At 40.6% G+C, this 21,379-nt stretch overlaps 3 protein-coding genes across 4 annotated transcripts in view; 2 read left to right on the top strand and 1 right to left on the bottom strand.

The window, feature by feature from the left end:
* The window catches only part of LOC6037708 (eukaryotic peptide chain release factor subunit 1), a 29,089-nt gene extending 26,449 nt beyond the window's left edge, over positions 1-2,640 (top strand). Inside the window, exon 9 of one of the 2 annotated variants that reach the window (XR_005277919.1) lies at positions 1,514-2,640. Coding sequence is in view for 1 of the 2 variants with exons in the window: in XM_038258529.1 (XP_038114457.1) it covers positions 1,514-1,596 (83 nt within the window). In the remaining variant the exon portion in view is untranslated. The remainder of the gene's footprint in view (positions 1-1,513) is intronic. The other variant, XM_038258529.1, reaches the window with a different exon arrangement.
* Positions 2,641-2,713: 73 nt separating this feature from the next.
* LOC6037710 (toll-like receptor 8) lies at positions 2,714-20,733 on the bottom strand. The gene is made up of 6 exons (XM_038258523.1): positions 19,672-20,733; positions 8,337-8,428; positions 8,162-8,279; positions 6,282-8,098; positions 3,210-3,337; positions 2,714-3,140 (listed from the first exon to the last, which is right to left on the bottom strand). Exons 1-6 carry the CDS (start codon positions 20,129-20,131, stop codon positions 2,774-2,776), a joined length of 2,982 nt encoding a protein of 993 aa, XP_038114451.1. The 5' UTR covers positions 20,132-20,733; the 3' UTR covers positions 2,714-2,773.
* LOC6046614 (T-complex protein 1 subunit beta) lies at positions 13,944-15,434 on the top strand. Its single transcript, XM_038258537.1, has 2 exons — positions 13,944-14,981; positions 15,043-15,434. The coding sequence occupies exon 1, from the start codon at positions 14,286-14,288 to the stop codon at positions 14,550-14,552; it is 267 nt and encodes an 88-aa protein (XP_038114465.1). The 5' UTR covers positions 13,944-14,285; the 3' UTR covers positions 14,553-14,981; positions 15,043-15,434.
* Positions 20,734-21,379: the final 646 nt, after the last annotated feature.

Genomic DNA, 21,379 nt, shown 5'->3' with positions numbered 1-21,379 from the left:
TTTTGCAAATTCTAAAACATTATTTTTCAGTAGTGACGCTGGTATGTTGTCCGGGCCGTTACTTTTTTTTAGTATTTAAATTGTTAATCAACAGAATAACTTCATTTTCTGAGGAGGGTCGGAGGAACACTGACTCTCGAATCCATCGTAAATTTCTTTCCGGGTTTGTTACTGATGTAGGAATATTGTTCGCCAAATTTTGCCCAATGTTAGAAAAAAAAGTCATTGAATATTTCGCTGACCTCTAACTTGTCGCTTGTTTCAATTCCATTATTAATTAAAGTTATAGTTTCACGATTTTTCTTAAGGCCAAATATCAAATTAATATTGTTCCAAAGTTTTGAATGGGGTGTATTAGTAAGCAAATTTTCATAATAAAGTTTCTTGGTTTTGTGTTTAGTGGTTTCTACCTTTTTAGAGATATATGATAGCATTTCTCGAAGATGTTGGTTTGTGGGAAATCTTTTAACTCGAACCAAATAATTTTCTTTAATTTTCATAAGTGTCCAGAGATCGAAAGTCATCCATGGACAGGAATTTCCTTTTATGTTTACATTCTTGGTAACTATTTTTGAATAACGATTAAGTAAAGTGTTATAAGTTGAAATTATAGCTTGTAAAGTTGTTTCTACATCGTTGACTTCACCAATGCTTCGTACAAATGAACTAAATTCCTGATTAAGTTGACAATATTTCACAATTTTTTTTGTTAGTACCATGGACTCTTTTTTAATCTTAGTTCTGAAGGATGTGATAACCGGTATATGGTCACTCAAGTTAGTTAGGTCAATGGTATCATTCCGGACGTGATTGGCGTCATTTAATTTACAGATTACATGATCAAGAATATTTGCACTAATTGGTCTAGTTGCATAGGTGTTTGTAGTTATAAAACCGTATGACTCAAGTAACATTTTATATTTTGTAACTGTATTCAAATTGACGTGATTTATTGGTACATTGATATCACCAACGATCAAACAAGAATTTCCAGGCTTAGACGAGCTCAAAACATGCTCCAAATAGTTACTAAAAGTATTAAAATCGTAATTTGGGGGGCGATATAGTCCATGAACATCATAAAAATGTCCTTTCAAATCAATTTCAACGTGTACGTGGTGAAAACCATTCTCGTGGAAGTTCTTTTTAATTTTGCTTTTTAAATTTTTGTTTACATATAATGCAAGTCCACCGCTGGACTCCTCTCTGCAGGAAAATTCTGATTTATAGTTAGGTATTTCATAAAGTTTACAATTTTCTCGTTTCAACAATGTTTCGCCGATTACAATAACATCTATTTCAGTTTCAATCATATCAACAGTTTGAATAATTTCATCAAATTTAAAGAGGTTATTGATTCCTCTAACATTCCATTGTAAAATTTTTAATGATTTTTTATTTTTAACGTAACAATTATTAAATGCACTTATGTTATCATGAAATAAATTTTCTAAATTCTCAGCCATCGTTACAAAGGAGTTCCTAATAATCTCATCTTCTTTCTCTCCCACAGGTTGTTTGCGCTACAAGGTCGATTTCCAAAGTATGCAACTAGATGAATTGGACAACGATGCTTTCGATTTAGAGGATTATTAAAATATTTTTTTTATGTTTATGAAAGTATCAGTTATACAACAAACACATACACACACACAGGTTAAAAAATATACAACAACAAAAGAGAAAAGACACTTCGGTGTGGAGCAAAATCATCCAGCTTTGTTTTGTTTTTTTCTTATTTGTGTGATGTAGATGAAAAGAAACGAAGAAGACAACATTTTCTGGCGCCCCCCTCTAGCTCGAAACGATCGCCGGTCACCCAAGTCCGCCTTTTAGTCAGCAGTGGATCGTTTTTGTCGAGCAGTTTTTTGACTAACCTAGAGAATAAAGTAAAGAAGGTAGTGCACGTCCGTCGTCCAGCGCAATAGAAGAAGTTAGGGAGAAAAATAGATCGCGGCTCCGTTTGACAATTCCTATCCCCTCAAACACGGTGAAACACTTTTTAATTCGGTCCTACATAAAGTAAGGGATGTCACTACAAGTTTAAGTTAGTAAGAGAAAAGTTATTCTGAGAAAGCAAATCGTGATCACGCGCGGCGCAGAAATCTAGTACTAGAAGAAGAAAAAAAAAAAAGAGCTCCGTTTTAAAGTAGCACGCGTGCGGCAAATTCCGGAATTCAACCGATTCCACCCACCCCGGGGGAGTGTCGTCACCTTCCATCCGTTTGACCACAGAACCTTCGTGGGGAGGAACGGATTGCCTTCGGTTAATCATTGTTCAATTGTAACACACTCCTAGTATACTTAATAGAAGTTTTTGTTTTTCGTTTTTCATTTGGCGGATTATTATTGCTCTTATTCCGGCTGACAACTTCACTTTAACTACTGCTTCAAGGCAAAGGGAACAGAAATTCCGCAGAAAAAAAAATGCATCCCCTTAGAACGTAAAAACAACACAACCACACAAACACCTTTGTATTAGTTGAGGAAAACTCGTTTTGACTACAGCCACAAAACTTTTAAATTCACATTCAAATCAGAGAAAACCAGAAAATTGTTATTATATATTATAAAAAAAAATATTATAAAATGATATATTACATAAAAAGAAGATATTTATATAAAAAGGAAATGAAAAAACGGAAGCAAAACAAACAGAATTTCATTTCTCACCTAAAAACAACAAAACATCAGAAGAACAAAACACAAACTCTTCATATCACAGTTTATTGCCTTGAAAGCGGATTTATTAAACTCTATTTACATTACACCTTCAGCACGAACTCTCGGGAGGAACTTTAACCTTACTACTAACACCACCACCACCACCACCCTCGCTTCCACCACCCCCTCCAATGTCCGGTTCCCAGACGACATCGCCGGTGATCGCCTTCCGTAGTCGCTTCCAAAACAGCCGCCGTTCTTCGACCAGCGCCTGGGCGCTCTTCTCTTTCCGCGTGGCAATCTTCTTCGCGTCGGCACGTTTACTCTTGGCTGAGGGCTTGACTTCCGGCTCCGGGTGTGGCCAAACGATGTACGTGTTTGTTTTCATCAGGTAGTGAAGCGTTTTGGGGCGCTTCGAGCGAGGTATTTCCTCCAGCAGCACCAGAATCAGCTGGTCGCGGCGAGTTTCCAGGAGTCTGGTGAGGAGAGAAGATCGTGTAAGTATTTATAAATTGATGTGGGAAGGATGAGTTTAAGGTGCTAACCTGTGCTGAGCGAGATGCATCTCAAACTGGCACCACTGGCTGAGCAGGAAGGCCTCCGATATGACTAGTAGGAGGGTTCGGGATTTGTCCATGGAATGGATTATGTTTTCCAGGATACTGACGCCAACCTGAGTGAAAAAAAACATTATTTTTTGAATTTCTAGGTGTTAGGTACCCAACAAGCATTTATTTTTAAACTTCAGTTGTCTTAGAAATTAATGGTCATATTTTCAATACTAAACTATAATCATTTTTGAAATGTTTCCTTCAATGCCTAAAGCCAATCACTATGATGTCTGATGTGTTTTTTTCCTTATTGTAGGTACTTGAAATCCATTGGATTAGCTCATTTGGCTGATTTCAAAACTCACAAACACAAATTTTGCATTTAGAAAAAAGTCACGATTATCCTCTCATTTAGGAAAAAAACAATACTTCTTATTTTTGTGGTGCTCCACAGCAAATGAATAAAGCCGAAAACTAGTTTAAATTGCGTCTAATTTAAAATATTATCCACAAAGGATCTGGCAAGTGACATAAAAAGAGATTTTTGTTGCACAAAATTTTGATTTTTATATTTTTTACATGCTGGCAGCAGACTTGGCCGAATGGCAAACCTGTCCGCTTCGTGAGCGGAAGATCATGGGTTCGATTCCCATCTGCTCCAACCTTCCATCGGATGGGGAATCAAAATCAATAGAATACCAAAGGTAACTATTCTGTCAACTTTACTAGAGTCATTTTTTTCTTTGTCTTAATTTTCATTGTCAAACTTTAGTGTAGCCCCTAAACTATTCTAAAGTGATTTTGAACTTTAAAATCCAAGATGGCGGCCAAAATGGTGGTCATGAAATACTGAAAAATTGCATTTGATCATGGTATGGTAAACAACCATTCAATATTCAAATTTAACTAAAACGGGGTTGCAGAACTCAAATTTGACATTGAAAATAGGAAGACTAGGGACCAATTCTCTAAGATTTCGGTCATTCGATTTTTTTTTTGTATTTTTGAATCCGGTTGAAACTTTTTTGGTGCCTTCGGTATGCCCAAAGAAGCCATTTTGCATCATTCGTTTGTCAATATACTTTTCCATACAAATTTGGCAGCTGTCCATACAAAAATGATATGTGAAAATTCAAAATTCTGTATCTTTTGAAGGAATTTTTTGATGGATTTGGTGTCTTCGGCAAAGTTGTAGGTATGGTTATGGACTACACTGAAAAAAATGATACACAGTAAAAAAATGTGGTGATTTTTTCTTTAACTTTTTGTCACTGCCAACTTTTCAGAAATTTCCAGAATGGGCAAAAAATCTTTGAGTTATGATTTTTTGAATCAATACAGATTTTTTCCAAAAATCGAAATATTGGTCGCAAAAAATTTTCAACTTCATTTTTTGAAAATCGAATTTGCAATCAAAAAGTACTTTAGTGAATTTGTGATAAGGCTGGTACAAATATTTTTAAAAATTTTTGTCACCCCCCCCCCCCCCCCTTCAAAATTGGCCCGAAAAATCAGGGGGCAAAAAAAAATATTTTTACAATAAACTTCAAAATTTCAATGAAAATTCTAGTGCAACCAACTGAAATCAAATTAAAATACATTCTCCTGCGTTTAAAATCAGTTTTAGCATGTTTGGGTTTATTAAAAAATCTTAAGATTTTTTGAAAATTTTCGATGCAAAATCTTTTTTTTCGATACAATTTTTGTTTTTGTGAGATCTTAGATTTTTTGAAAACTAATGATTGCAAAACAACTGAACTAGTGTAAAATGCATTTTAAAACACTTTTTTCATTTAAATGTGAAGACTATGGCTTGTTATTAAAATTTTTATATTTTTTTAGTCTTGATTTTAAATTTTTGAAAATATTTTTTTGAATTTGTAGAGAATTTTCTCAGTTTTTCAAAAAAAAAAAATCAAAGTGGGCAAATATGGGCACTAATTTTAAAAATGAAAAACTGCGATTATTTTCAAAAAAGTTACCTTAAAATGGATTTAACTTGAAAACGGTGCACTTTATCAAAAAATCACTAAAGAACTTTTTGATTGCAAATTCGATTTTCATCGAAAACTCAAGTTGAAAATTTTTGCGATCAATATTTCGATTTTTTTAAAAATCTGTATTGATTCAAAAAATTATAACTCGGTCAAAGATTTTTTTCCCATTCTGGAAATTTCTGAAAAGTTGGGAGTCCTCTAAAACATATAAAAAAATAAAAATAGTGTTTTTTGGCAAATCAAGTTTTTGTGACAAAAAGTGAAATTAAAAATCACCATTTTTTTTACTGTGTAGTCCATATCCATACCTACAATTTTGCCGAAGACAACAAATCGATCAAAAAATTCCTTCAAAAGATACAGATTTTTGAATTATCACATATAATTTTTGTATGGACAGCTGCCAAATTTGTATGGAAAATTATATGAACGAACTAATGGATGCAAAATGGCTTCTTTTGGCATACCGAAGGCACCAAAAACGTTTCAGCCGGATTAAAAAATACAAAAATTAAAATTAAAGAAAAAAATATCTATTCCGTAGATAACTGCTCTAGGAAAAGTAGTTCTTTTAAACCAAATACAGAGCGGCCTCGCTAATTCGAATGGAACTACAATCGAATGAGCGAATTCTAATCCCCTAATTGGAACGACAGAAGGAAATATTAGACTATGACCATCCATCAAAATCGAACTTTTTCAGGCCAAACTGTCAAAACGTGCGAGTTTGTTTGTCATTGTCTTATACCTCCACGACAGCTATCAAAAACATGAAACCACGTGCTCGAATATCGTTCAACAACCCATTGCTGAATTTTCAACACCGGTTTGAGTTTGAAATTTGAAGATCTGACAACCTGACTATCATTAGCTTAAAGTATAATTCAGAGAATAACTGTAATCTGCCATTTTATTCTACAAAAAAAAAATACCCACAACCACCCACAAATTTAATAAATAACCTTTTTCTCGACAAACTTGTTTAAAAAAAAAATGTGGGATTTTATAACGCTCTAGTATTAATAGACTATCACTCGTAATCTGCCGAGTAAAAAAAAAAGCGACTCACCTCAAAGTCCCGCTCGTGCAAACACACGTTAATGTCCTCGGTCTTTTCCATGTTCGGCAGCAGTTCGTCCAGCACCCACTGCCGATCCTGCTCCGAGTAGCTCACAAACACATCGTACATGTAGCCCCCGCTAACCACCGACGTAAGGCTTTCCTTCCGTCCGTTCAGCATCGATTCGTTTTTGTGCTTCATCATACTCAAGATGGTTGCATTCCGGACGATAATGCAAAAGTACTTGACGTGATCCCACTTGGAGATATAGATGATAAAGGCGATAAGTGCAAAGCCGAAGAATATTAGGGTAAATTTAATAATGTTGGCCGTTGTGCCGTTGTAGGTGGGTAGATTGAGACTGGGCAGCAAGGATCTGTCGAAGGTGCACCGTTCCTGCTCGAACAGGTAGAACTCGGAATCGTCCAGATCTATGCACTTGTAGTGATCTTCGTCAAAGTCTATGATTTGGATCTTTAGTCCGTTCAGCGGGTTGACGTCTTCTTCGGTGGCGATCGTAGTCGTGGTGGACGGATCGGTTGGCGAGGCGGGCTCTTCGCTGCAGATGTTCGATCGGAAGCGTGCATTGACCCGTGCTTCGACCATTTTGCGGTAAACTCGAAGGGGTGCCCTGCCCAGGTTGTACTTCTCCATCGAGGTCAGGAACTTTTCACTGCTGTCGTAAATCGTTGAAACGTAGCTGTGAACCACACGGAACAGAACGTTGTACTCGTTGGTGGAGACTTCCAGCATTTCCAGCGGGGGTTCCTCCGTGATTGGTATTCTCTCGATGAGTGAGAAATCTCTGTCGGGTAATGATTTGATTGTTGTTGTTTCACTCGAATTGCCGGCATTTTCGTCCTCATCATCTTGTGCCTTGGATGGATCCGAGAGTTGGCTCAGGATGCTGTTCAGCAGGCAAGTTATGCTCTGTGCGTTTTTCGCGGCCAATTCTATGAATTCTCGCCAAAGGCAGTGGCAAACGAAGTTGTTCTGACCAATCGCCAGAAACTGAACATTTGCAAAGTCGTACAGCATTTCGTTCGTCAGTACGTTGATGTTGTTATCGGACAGGTCCAGTATGTAAATGTTTGGGTTCGCTTCAAAAACCCGCTGGTGCCAATTGCTAATGTGATTACTGCTCAAATCCAGAATCTCCAGATTAGCCATGCTGGCAAACGAATTATTCGTCAGCTGATTGATATTGTTCGAAGCAAGCATCAGCACTCTCAAGTTGGTCATCCCACTGAGCCAGCTCAAGTGCTTCACGGTCGAGTTCTCGCAAACCAAAATCTCCAAATTGCCATTGAACCCTCTGGCGTCTGTTTTATCGTGATGAATAGCCGAAGCAATCCCCGGATTCCCGGAAATATCCAGCACCTGCAGCGTCCCTCGCATCATCGTACCCACCAAAATCGGAATCCCCGTGTAGCACAAGCTCAGCTGCTTCACCGTCAGATGCTGGAACGCCCTGGCACTGCTCGTCAACAGCTTCGTGTGCGACAAGTCCAAAAAGCTCAAGTTCCCCAGCCCATCAAACAAGCTGTCCTCGAGCTCTAATCCCTCGGTCAGCGAGGTGTACGGATCCTGTTCGCCATAGCCGGACAGGCTGGAGTACCGGTACTGCGTGATGTACGACAGATCCAGGTGGCGAAGCTTGAAGAGACCGGTAAAGTGCGTTGAACGCAGTTTGATCAACGAGTTGTGAGCGAGGAACAGCTTTTCCAGGTTTGGAGTGTTGGCGAATGCGTTGTTTGGGAGATAGAAAAGGTTGCAACGGCGAACGTCCAGCACGAGAAGATTCTTCAGCTCAGGAAGGGCGAATGCTGGGGGTGGAAAGACATCAAGGTTGGTATTATCTGTTGAGTTGTTGGTAATCTGTTTCTTACACGAAGTTAGTGTATTGCCCATAAGGGAAAAGTAAGCCAAAGTTTCATTGACTAAGGTCAGCTCGAATGAGGGAATGCTGTTGATGCCACTGTTTGCCATGGAAAGGTAGACAAGTTTCTGAAACACAAGAAGTGAATTTAGTTGCTATGCCAAAAGATCATCTAAACTACAAACCTTATTGTCGGTGACCCTTAAAAACGGTTTGATATGGTTGTACAGATTGAGAAACACGTTGTTCGACAGATCCAGGTATTTTCCTCGTAGTGCTGTGATAACAAAGAAATATGTAGTTACTTATCCTTGTTAAAAATCCATTTGGAGGAACAATGATAACATGGCTCTCAGAAATCTTAGTTTCAACCAATCAGGCTCATAATTTGGGAAAAATGTGTGTCTGCTGGATAATCTTCTGCCATAAAAAGGGCATTAGTTATGATCGCTTCCTTGTTAAGTTATGCATAAAAGGCAAAAATAACATTTTCATTTTCATATAAAAACTAATATTTCTTCAAAATTCTTATGTCATTTGATAGGACATAAGTAAGAATACAATGTCCTTTAATTAGATTTGACCACATTTAAGAATACAGTCCATACTCGATTATCCGAAGGTTTATATGGGACTATCCGAAAGTTCGTATTAGGGTGGTCAAATTCGGGATTACTCGGGGCTTCCCCTCAGAAATCAAAGATTGGATTTGGGTCCTAAAATAAAGCTTTAATTGCTGATATTATTGTTCACAACGATAGAGCTTATTTTTCTGAGTACAATGACCCTTTGTATGACCGCAAAGGATTTAAAGTAGATGACATTGTGTCCAATTTTGAAAAAAAAAAATAAGAATTTCGGGTCTTTTTTTTGACATAAAAGGTTTCACTTGACAGTTCGTTCCAAGGTAACCATAGTTGATCCATCGAAAAAAAGTTGTCTTGTCTTTTCAATTTATTTTTAAGCATTAAACTGAAAGAAGTATCCAGAAATGGGTTTTAATCATTTTTTTTTACCGTTGTACATACAAATTTACATAGAGCTTTAGGACCCTATTAAGCCTTTGACTGCACAAAAATTTTAATTTTCGGAAGCTAATAACATTTTAGCAAAAAATCCTAAAAATATCGTGTATTCGGGAAAGTTTTTCCAAATATAATGAAGATCTTAGTTCTGAGAATTGGTAACAATTGGATAGTTATCGCACATTTCATAGGTAAAAACTGAAACAGTTGGTTTTCTCCATACATTTTGACGATTTTTCCCATACAACCTTCAAGGGTTTAGAGGGAGGAGCTCAAATTTGGAATTGGGTACTAAAGCCCTATGTAAATTTTTATGTACAACGGTAAAAAACATGATTAAAAACCATTTCTGATCACTTTTTTTCATTTTAATGCAATTTTTTTTTTTGACAAGACAACATTTTTTCGATGGATTAACTATGGTCCCCTTGGAACGAGCTGTCAAGCAGGAGCTTTTCTGTCAAGAAGGACCGCGAGGTTAATTTTTCAAAAATGATTTAAAAATCCATTTTAAACTCTTTGTGGTCGTACAATGGGTCATTGTACTCAGAAAAATAAGCTTTATCGCTGTAAACAATAATATCAACAATCTAAGCTTCATTTTAGGACCCAATTAAGCCTATAGTTTAAGGCTTGTAAAACCAACTTTAACAAACATTTAAAGATTTATAACCTTGACTTTTGACGCAAGTGAAGTATTAACTGCAATAAACCGAAATATCATGAGTTCAAGCACCTCAATCAGCAAAATCAAAACCACCTCCGGAAACCCGAAATATCTCCGGTGGTCAGCAACCGTTTTTCCAAAGCTGCTCATATCTTGAAAATAGGATAAATTTCCCGTCGAATGCAACTGGGTTGATCAAAATTGGTAATTTTTTCGTAAAGATACAGCATGCAGAATATCCATGACGTTACAACGTAAGCAGAACCCCGTTTTGTAAAAGTCTGGGTTGTAACGTCACAAAATGACAGCGGCTAAAATAAAGCTTAACTTTTTTTTCAAAAAGCAATGACGACATTCGATTCAGCAGTCAATTTAACGTTAAAAACATAAAACAGTCTAGTTTATGTTGATTATCAGAGCAGAATCATGGCCTTTTCTAAAAAAATGGAAGGAACAAAATTCTTCACCGTTTGCTCGTAGAACAGCAACCGAAACGTAAAATTCATCTTCCTTTAGAATTTCAGAATTCAGAAAAACTTCAAATAAAATTTGTACCAGCCCTATATACCTATTTGTCCGATTTTGTTTTTGTTCTTGAACAAAATTTAAAAAAAGACAAATTACTTTAAAACAATCATGCGGTTGAATAAAAATGTTAAATAAACAAATGATTTTTTTTTCTAATAATTTACAACATTTATTCAACAGCAACAGAAAAAGCTGTTCGGTGAAATTGAGAAAGAAAATAACTGCTAGGGGAAGTGAAAGTCATGGGAAATGGCTTTAGCGAAAATGATGATTAGGGGATATGAAAATTCGGGAAAACCAAAATTCAAATCAACGGCAATTAGCGAAAGAGTCAATTCGGGGAAATGGCATTCGGGAAAGTGGCCGATTAGGGGAAATGGCATTTGAGCTTTTTCGATCTTTTTTTTTAATTTTAATTTTTGTATTTTTTAATCAGGCTGAATCTTTATTGGTGCCTTCGGTATGCCCAAAGAAGCCATTTTGCATCATTAGTTTGTCCATATATTTCGCAATTCTCACTGACTTGGACTTCGCACTAAATTATTGCTATCGATCGCACTATTCCGACTTGTCAAGCTGCCTTGAGAAATTTTAATTTTCTCAAAAAATGATCAAAGCGAGCCGATGTTGCTCACCTGTCAATCGCAATTTTAAAGTGCGAATGTCCAGTTTGGTGGAAACTGCGACTGAAAATGTAAATAAACAACTGCTGGTTGCGAGGGGGACGTCACTTCGCGTTAACACACTAAAACGCACAAAAACGAGCTCGAAAAGCATCAACGCTACTCATCGTGCCGAGTTTTCACATAACGCCACCTCAAAGCAAGTTATCGCAAGTTAACGCGCGTTAAAGCGAGTTAAAGCAACCACAGTCTGCTCGACTTTTAAACCAAGGAATTCTATCTTGCAACCTTGCCGTCGAGCAGTTTTTGGTCATGTTTGGCAACTCGGTATTTGTTTTGGTTTTTTTCAAGCAGTTTTGACAGAAAAAAAACAAGGCAAAACTGCGATTCGGCGGTCGGCGTGGACAATCCGGCGGCAAAGATCCTGGTGGAGATGAGTCGCTTCCAGACGGTGTTGGCTTCAGAGTTGCTGCGCGAGGCGGAAAAGTTGATCGAGAAAAAGTTGCACCCGCAGACGATTACCGCCGGGTGGAGAGCGGCCACGCAGGCTTCACATTCGGCGCTGATTGGCGTGGCTCAGGACAATTCTAAGGATGCGGAAAAGTTCCGAGAGGATTTGATGAACATTTCCAAGTTGGCCGTCGATGCCGTGATGCGGTTGAAATGATCCGGGAAACAGACCGGCGGTTGCTTGGAGGATTCGTTCCTGGACAAGGGTTTCCTGCTGGACAAGAAGCATCAAGAACGCAAAGATCTTGATCGCCAACACGCCGATGGTCACGGTCAAGATCAAGGTTTTAGGATCGAGCATCAAGATGAGGTCGCCAAAAAGAAGAAGATGAAGGACAAGGTGACGACCCGAACGGTTCGTCTCGGTCGTTGCGATCTGTACCGTCTTTCGCTGCATGACGCCTTTCGTGTGCTGGCCGCGGAAACGTCCGGTAAGGAATCGATGGCTATGGAAGCGTTCGGTGGCGCTCTGCTCTAGCTGCCGACGCCGATCGCCGACAACGAAGAGTACGATTCCGTTTGTAATGCTCAGCTAAACGAAGAGTAAGAATTTTGGAGGTGGGGTTTTGCAGGACTTTTATGTTTATGCTTATTGTCTTTGCAGGTGCACGTGTAATCCACGTGACCATCGAAGAACGATGCAGCGATGGCAGGACCTGGGAATAGTTCGGGTGCAAAACGGCGCTCAAAACCAAAAAAAAAATCTGCCGCGATCAAGAAGCCGCTGATGCCTACTAATTCCAGGATGAAGATCGAGCGCTGCAAAAGACGTTCTCGCAGATCCGCAGCATAATGAACACACTGGACAGCCGGATCATGCTGCTGGAGGTGCTGAAGCAAAAATTTAACGAAACAACGATTGTTTCTATTAAGATGAGCAAAACTACTAGTCAGATGAGTTTTAGATATAGTTAGAATACTTTATTCACATGAACTGTGATAGAGACTTTAATACTACTTATAAATATATTTAAAGTAACACTTTTTTAAACGAAATGAAACCGCGTTCTGGGACAACTCTCTTAGCGCTACCGACACTTTCGCACCTCGCTGTTGAGGCTAAGACTAAGCAGGCGCAGAGTGAACAGCATGGCATGAACATTTCCTGTCGTAGGAGAAGGTTAGGTTCTATGTAAGCTTTTAGAAGTTAACCCTGGACATCTCCGACGACGACAATCTGATGAAGCTTCATCGACCTTAATCTAGCGCGCTCCTGGCGCTCATCCACGGGCAAGTGACGAATGATGTTCTTGAACTTCGCGCACAGCAAATGAACCAGCCTGGACTTGACGTTGTACGACACGTCAATCTCGAACACCATCGCCAGGTTCTTTCGGCGGAGTGTTATTCCAGCAGTAGTCCTTGGTGATCACAAAGTCGTACGTTCCGGACGCTCGTACTTGTCCATTCGCTGGCCGGTGTGACTCTGCCGGAACTTCTGTCGTTGCCTTGCACAGAAAATACTGGAAAAAAGCAAATGCATCGAATTGGTCCCAACTAGCCAAAATTGACCATCGGTTGGGCCAGTTTTTTTCTCGACGGCATGAGCAAACGGTGAAACGACCAACTCAAACAGAACGGCACTCAGCTTCATCATGTTCGTGTTGATCGGGAGGTTGAACATCGATGATCGCATGTAACGCGGTTCAGAGTCACCCTGGTCTTGGGTGATAAATTTGGTGGAGGCCAACGGTGCACCAGTCCGGGCGCGTTCGTCTCAGACTCTCCACCGCACGAGCACTGATTCTCGCTCATTTCCTGAATCGAATGAGGCGTGCTGTCCGGATCAAGATGATTCTGGGCCGGTGGTGCCAGTGCAGACGGATAGAACGGTGAAACCGGTTCCATTTCTGGGCTCAATTATGGTCCATCTCCGGCTACAGCAGCCTCCCGAAATTTTACTATTTATTACTAGAAGCTCGCAAAGTGGTTCTCAGACGATCCCGTAATGGCCACCGGAACGAACCTCAAAATGCGGAGAAGTGGAACCAGGTCACCTAGGCCTAGCAGATCTCGGTCGTGAGGCCGACTTATCATGGCTTGATTGCGCGCTTCTACGGACCAACGGAAGGTGTTGGGCGAGGTCACCAGGTTTCACTGTTCCGCATCTTAACGGATAACTATTTACGGGTTCATGTTCCGGTCCTGGTTCTCTCTAAGAAAGTTGAATTGGTTCTGGCGGCTTTTCTTGTTGTTCCGAAATATTTAGTCGGAATTCTTGAACCGGTCAAGCTTTTTTCATCTTTCAAAACAAACTGCTCGACTGATTTGACAACGAGAACTGTCATTCGCTCTTGACAGTTCTCGCTGTCAAAAAATCGAGCAGTCTGATGCGTGAACGCAAAAAAAGGTAAGCCAAAAAGCAAGTTATCGCGGTTAACGCGCGTTAAAGCAAGTTAAAGCGGAAAGGTGAAAGTGAACGCTGCAAAGGTATGGAAACGAGGGGGACGTCACTTCGCGATAACACACTAAAACGCACAAAAACGAGCTCGAAAAGCATCAACGCTACTCATCGTGCCGAGTTTTCACATAACGCCACCTCAAAGCAAGTTATCGCAAGTTAACGCGCGTTAAAGCGAGTTAAAGCAACCACAGTCTGCTCGACTTTCAAACCAAGGAAATCTATCTTGCAACCTTGCCGTCGAGCAGTTTTTGGTCATGTTTGGCAACTCGGTATTTGTTTTGGTTTTTTTCAAGCAGTTTTGACAGAAAAAAAAAACAAGGCAAAACTGCGATTCGGCGGTCGGCGTGGACAATCCGGCGGCAAAGATCCTGGTGGAGATGAGTCGCTTCCAGAACGACGAGGTTGGCGGTGGAACGACTTCCGTGACGGTGTTGGCTTCAGAGTTGCTGCGCGAGGCGGAAAAGTTGATCGAGAAAAAGTTGCACACGCAGACGATTATCGCCGGGTGGAGAGCGGCCACGCAGGTTTCACATTCGGCGCTGATTGGCGTGGCTCAGGACAATTCTAAGGATGCGGAAAAGTTCCGAGAGGATTTGATGAACATTTCCAAGTTGGCCGTCGATGCCGTGATGCGGTTGAAATGATCCGGGAAATAGACCGGCGGTTGCTTGGAGGATTCGTTCCTGGACAAGGGTTTCCTGCTGGACAAGAAGCATCAAGAACGCAAAGATCTTGATCGCCAACACGCCGATGGTCACGGTCAAGATCAAGGTTTTAGGATCGAGCATCAAGATGAGGTCGCCAAAAAGAAGAAGATGAAGGACAAGGTGACGACCCGGACGGTTCGTCTCGGCCGTTGCGATCTGTACCGTCGTAATCCGTGGGGCAACCCAGCAGATCATCGACGAAGCGGATCTTTCGCTGCATGACGCCTTTCGCGTGCTGGCCGCGGAAACGTCCGGTAAGGAATCGATGGCTATGGAAGCGTTCGGTGGCGCTCTGCTCTAGCTGCCGACGCCGATCGCCGACAACGAAGAGTACGATTCCGTTTGTAATGCTCAGCTAAACGAAGAGTAAGAATTTTGGAGGTGGGGTTTTGCAGGACTTTTATGTTTATGCTTATTGTCTTTGCAGGTGCACGTGTAATCCACGTGACCATCGAAGAACGATGCAGCGATGGCAGGACCTGGAAATAGTTCGGGTGCAAAACGGCGCTCAAAACCAAAAAAAAAATCTGCCGCGATCAAGAAGCCGCTGATGCCTACTAATTCCAGGATGAAGATCGAGCGCTGCAAAAGACGTTCTCGCAGATCCGCAGCATAATGATCACACTGGACAGCCGGATCATGCTGCTGGAGGTGCTGAAGCAAAAATTTAACGAAACAACGATTGTTTCTATTAAGATGAGCAAAACTACTAGTCAGATGAGTTTTAGATATAGTTAGAATACTTTATTCACATGAACTGTAATAGAGACTTTAATACTACTTATAAATATATTTAAAGTAACACTTTTTTAAACGAAATGAAACCGCGTTCTGGGACAACTCTCTTAGCGCTACCGACACTTTCGCACCTCGCTGTTGAGGCTAAGACTAAGCAGGCGCAGAGTGAACAGCATGGCATGAACATTTCCTGTCGTAGGAGAAGGTTAGGTTCTATGTAAGCTTTTAGAAGTTAACCCTGGACATCTCCGACGACCACAATCTGATGAAGCTTTATCGACCTTAATCTAGCGCGCTCCTGGCGCTCATCCACGGGCAAGTGACGAATGATGTTCTTGAACTCCGCGCACAGCAAATGAACCAGCCTGGACTTGACGTTGTTGTACGACACGTCAATCTCGAACACTATCGCCAGGTTCTTTCGGCGGAGTGTTATTCCAGCAGTAGTCCTTGGTGATCACAAAGTCGTACGTTCCGGACGCTCGTACTTGTCCATTCGCTGGCCGGTGTGACTCTGCCGGAACTTCTGTCGTTGCCTTGCACAGAAAACACTGGAAAAAAGCAAATGCATCGAATTGGTCCCAACTAGCCAAAATTGACCATCGGTTGGGCCAGTTTTTTTCTCGACGGCATGAGCAAACGGTGAAACGACCAACTCAAACAGAACGGCACTCAGCTTCATCATGTTCGTGTTGATCGGGAGGTTGAACATCGATGATCGCATGTAACGCGGTTCAGAGTCACCCTGGTCTTGGGTGATAAATTTGGTGGAGGCCAACGGTGCACCAGTCCGGGCGCGTTCGTCTCAGACTCTCCACCGCACGAGCACTGATTCTCGCTCATTTCCTGAATCGAATGAGGCGTGCTGTCCGGATCAAGATGATTCTGGGCCGGTGGTGCCAGTGCAGACGGATAGAACGGTGAAACCGGTTCCATTTCTGGGCTCAATTATGGTCCATCTCCGGCTACAGCAGCCTCCCGAAATTTTACTATTTATTACTAGAAGCTCGCAAAGTGGTTCTCAGACGATCCCGTAATGGCCACCGGAACGAACCTCAAAATGCGGAGAAGTGGAACCAGGTCACCTAGGCCTAGCAGATCTCGGTCGTGAGGCCGACTTATCATGGCTTGATTGCGCGCTTCTACGGACCAACGGAAGGTGTTGGGCGAGGTCACCAGGTTTCACTGTTCCGCATCTTAACGGATAACTATTTACGGGTTCATGTTCCGGTCCTGGTTCTCTCTAAGAAAGTTGAATTGGTTCTGGCGGCTTTTCTTGTTGTTCCGGAATATTAAGTCGGAATTCTTGAACCGGTCAAGCTTTTTCATCTATCAAAACAAACTGCTCGACTGATTTGACAACGAGAACTGTCATTCGCTCTTGACAGTTCTCGCTGTCAAAAAATCGAGCAGTCTGATGCGTGAACGCAAAAAAAGGTAAGCCAAAAAGCAAGTTATCGCGGTTAACGCGCGTTAAAGCAAGTTAAAGCGGAAAGGTGAAAGTGAACGCTGCAAAGGTATGGAAAGGAAGCTTTATCGCTCGGTTAGCGCGGAAGTGACGCACCCCTCGTATGGAAAGGAAGCTTTATCGCTCGGTTAGCGCGGAAGTGACGCACCCCTCGGCTGGTTGCCTAGTTTTTGGAAATTTTGTTGTCAAAAGCGCGAGAGAAAAGTGCGGGCCAAAACCAAGTTACAGTGCAAAGATCAATAAATTTCCATACAAATTTGGCAGCTGTCCATACAAAACCGATGTATGAAAATTCAAAAATCTGTATCTTTTGAAGGAATTTTTTGATCGATTTGGTGTCGTCGGAAAGTTGTAGGTATGGATAAGGACTACACTGAAAAAAAGTGATACACGGAAAAAAATTTGGTTGTTTTTAATTTAACTTTTTGTCAGTAATACCTGATTTGCAAAAACACACTATTTTTTTTATATGTTTTAGGGGACATAAAATGCCAACTTTTCAGAAATTTCCAGGTTGTGCAAAAAATCTGATTTAAAAAAAAATCAAAATATTGGTCGCAAAAATGTTTTAACTTCATTTTTCGATGTTAAATCAAATTTGCAATCAAAAAGTACTTAAGTGGAATTTTCATAAAGTGCACCGTTTTCGGCGAATCGACGCGTGAGATTCCGCGAGAAAGTGCTAGAAGATTCTGGAATTCATTGAAAAATGTGTCGCGTCGTGGCCTTGGAGGTGGGCCCTCAGTCGTGAGGTGTTCGTGGGAGAGATCTGTTGGCGAATCGACGCGCGAGAATCCACGACTTTCTAGAAGATTCTTGAATTTATTGATAGAAGGCTTCGCGTCGTCGGGTATATATTGTCTCTCTGTTGTTGAGCTGGTTGTTCGCGGTTCGAACTGGGTAAATTCGTGGTGAAGTTTGTTGCAGTTGTGCGCGAAGAATTTCATGAAATCGCTTGAAACAGTTAGTTGTATCAGCACTATTTGAGGTTTACATGATAACGAATAATACGTTGCTAAAAATTTCATATAGTTTAGAAAGCCCTTCCCTTAGCATTGTGGCTCGGATGGCACGCCGACGGTAAGAAGTAAAAAAATTACGGGATTGAGTATATAATTACGTCCTTCTCATAGCGTCGAAGCTCGAAAGGCAACGATTATGTTTCACTTCCTGGTCATATCATCTACCAATAACGGTCAATAACGGAGTAGCAGCTCATTGGCAGTCAACCATGCTCATAAAGTGCACCGTTTTCAAGTTATAGCCATTTTTAGGTTTTTGAAAATAGTCGCAGTTTTCCATTTTTTTTTAAATTAGTGCACATGTTTGCCCACTTCTAAAAAAATATTTTTGAAAGGCTGAGAAAATTCTCTATATTTAGCTTTTTTGAACTTTGTTGATACGACCTTTAGTTGCTGAGATATTGCCATGCAAAGGTTGAAAAAGCAGTAAAATTGATGTTTTCTAAGTCTCACTCAAACAACCCACCATTTTCTAACGTCGATATATCAGCAACTAATGGTCCAATTTTCAATGTTAAAATATGAAACAATTTTCCGATCTTTTCGAAAACATATATTTTTTTTAAATCAAGACTAACATTTCAAAAAGGCGTTATATTGAATGTTTGGCCCGAATTCATGAATGTTTCATATTTAAGTATTGTTAATCGGACCATTTGTTGCTGAGATATCGACGTTAGAAAATGGTGGGTTGTTTGGGTGAGACTTAGAAAACATCAATTTTACTGCTTTTTAAACCTTTGCATGTAGAGCGTCCAATTTCCCGTCCTGGGAAAAAAATCTCGGGAATTCCCGGGATTTCCCGAAATAAAATTATTTCCCGTTTCCCGGGAAATTTTAAAATTTCCCAGGAATTCGAAATTTGATTATTGATTCGAAAATTCATAACTCGGTCAAAGATTTTTTGCACAACCTGGAAATTTCTAAAAAGTTGGCATTTTATGTCCCCAAAAACATATCAAAAAATAAAAATAGTGTGTTTCTGCAAATCAAGTTTTAGTGACAAAAAGTTAAACTAAAAATCACAATTTTTAACCGTGTATTATTTTTTTCAGTGTAGTCCTTATCCATACCTACAACTTTGCCGAAGACACCAAATCGATCAAAAACTTTCTTCAAAAGACATAGATTTTTGAATTTTCATACATCGTTTTTGTATGGACAGCTGCCAAATTTGTATGGGAATTGATATGGAAAAACTAATGATGCAAAATGGCTTCTTTGGGAATACCGAAGGCACCAAAAAAGTTTCAGCCGGATTAAAAAATACAACAAAAAAAATCCAATTACCGAAATCTGAGAGAACTGCTCAAAGTTTGTTTAAATCCGTAAGAAAAAGTGTTTTGAATTTGTGGGTTTCAAGGGTCAATGTTTTTCTTTGAAAACTTGATATAAAACGTAAAAATCAATCGAAAGATCATAAGAAAAGCTTTCATATGAAGATAAAAGCGAGTCATTATGTTTACTTAACGAATTGCCATGATTTTTTGAGCATTATTGGCCGATCTGTAAACTGTTCCGAATATGAGGGATGACTGTATGATAAATATGATGATGATAAAAAAAAGTGGAAGGTCAGGGAACCATTACTTGTGGAAGACCTTTCAGTGCATTAAATCTGCTATTCGCGATAGCCTTTTCCGATAGAAACCAGATTATTCCTACCAAAAGTGCTGACATATTTACACAAACAAAATCCTTGCAGAGGTTGACAAAAAAAAGAAACAATGGTCTCGATAAGCTGGTTTTAATCTCCGCCTCCGCCAATTATTTCACATTTAGACGCCAAGTGGCCCACCTGAAGTTCGATATCTTCAGACGTACTCACCTGTGTTGGCCGTGTTGATCGATCCGTTGACGTTCAACCAGTGAGCTAGGTAATGATGAGCTCGTCCTAGAATGCATTCCGGTTCGGCTTCGTCTGGACTCGATGCTGAGGTTATTTTAGCTTTGATGATTTCATCCCGTATTGCTTCCAACAGCTGTTCGTCGTTGGTTCGAACCAAGGGTCGAAGTGCGTTCACCGCGGCTTTGAACCGCAGCTGCTGGTTGTGGTCCACCGGAAGTTGTGCCTTAAGTGGATACTCGTTGGACACCGGTGGCAGCCCCAGTAGAGCTGACAGCTTTTGTCTGACGTTCGTCACATCTTCACTGACCGTGCCCTGGGCGGCCCCACCGAGGTCGGAACTCAAACATAGCACCAAAAACAATTGCAGGAAGCTTAACCCAATCAGGGTGATAAACACAGTCAACGGTAGCTTCGCCCCACCCCCACCAGCCCCTGTCATGGCGGACTAAGCCGTATGACTTAATCACTTCCCGTTCCGTCCGTTGAGAGTTATCTCAGCTCAAATCCTTATCAATTCTTCTATTTTGAATGGACGAACCACGCGCCACCGAACTTGACTCCGCCGACGACCTGCTGTTCAAGTTCTTTCGCATCGTGCCTTTTCACGCTCGTTCACTCGTTCAGCCCTCGGACTCAGCTCAGCTGAGCGTCTTTAGAACATTGTCGCATTCGTCTGGCTTAGCTCGCAAAAACAAAGCTCTTATCAGTTAATCGATACCGTCAACTCACAATCACTCATCTACACCCCGATAAACTTCTGTACTTTTCCTTGCTGCTCCCGCCACTATAATTGATTTTCCTGTGAAACACGTGCCAAGATTCAAAACAGTCTCTGCTTAATACAAACTTTTATTGCCGTTGGCGGTTGACGCACATGAAAATTTCAAAAGAAAAAAAAACTGTTTCGCGTTCACAGAGTTTGGCTTCTGCAAGAGAAAACGAACGACAAACGTCCACCAAAGTCAAAGTCCTAATCCACAATGAGGAGTCGAGACGCGAAGAATCATCGCGGTACCTGCTATAAATCCTTATCGCACCTGCTTTGGCGATATCTGCGCTGTGGGCTTCGCCATAGTCGGGTTACCAGTGCTGTGGGAGCAGATATCCCTTCCAGGCTGGGATTGATTAGGGATGCCACAGACAAGTGGTTTTTTTTTCTTCTTCTAATTCCAGAAAGGTAAAATTTAAATTTCAAGTCACGTATGCAACAATTCAAAGGAAAAAAAAATGTAATTTGTGCTACAAGTTTTCTCCGCACAAGTTGTACTTTTATCCACCAAGGTTCGCCGATTCGATCAAAATGATTCATGCCGAAAAAACGTTCTTTACATTTACAAAAGTTTTATAATTTGAAACTAACAATGATTTGCCCAATCCGATGTTAATATTTAAAGCCTTGGTGGTTGGTTCCTTCCTCACATTCAGCACTCGTATGAGTGATCACGGTACAAACTAAAACAAACTTCTGTCGATGGGCCACGTGGTGTTCCCAAAAACGCAAGCCAAATTTATTCCACCCCATAAACTTGTATTAGTTTTTTTTCTGAAACTTTAGAATCAATGACTCGAAAGTAATAAAAAAGCATATTATGAACATTTATTCGAACGAGAGCAGAGTACGTCTGAAAACTCCCGAAATTTCGTAATTCGCAATTTTCAGTGTAAGTGCACTAGGTTCCCGACGAAC

The sequence above is a fragment of the Culex quinquefasciatus genome, chromosome 2 (genome assembly GCF_015732765.1).
Source record: "Culex quinquefasciatus strain JHB chromosome 2, VPISU_Cqui_1.0_pri_paternal, whole genome shotgun sequence".
NCBI lineage: Eukaryota > Metazoa > Arthropoda > Insecta > Diptera > Culicidae > Culex > Culex quinquefasciatus.
The sequence above is the reverse complement of the archived record's forward strand: the minus strand, read 5'-3'. Positions and strand labels throughout refer to the sequence as shown.

Bases quoted from the DNA above. Each gene is read 5' to 3' on its own strand.
- LOC6046614 (XM_038258537.1), top strand. From the start codon at position 14,286: ATGAGTCGCTTCCAGAACGACGAGGTTGGCGGTGGAACGACTTCCGTG.
- LOC6037710 (XM_038258523.1), bottom strand. From the start codon at position 20,131: ATGACAGGGGCTGGTGGGGGTGGGGCGAAGCTACCGTTGACTGTGTTT. The intron at 8,099-8,161 runs GTAAGAAACAGA...TTCCACCCCCAG, and splicing joins GGGCAATACACTAACTTCGT to CATTCGCCCTTCCTGAGCTG. The intron at 3,338-6,281 runs GTGAGTCGCTTT...TTTTTCACTCAG, and splicing joins TGCACGAGCGGGACTTTGAG to GTTGGCGTCAGTATCCTGGA.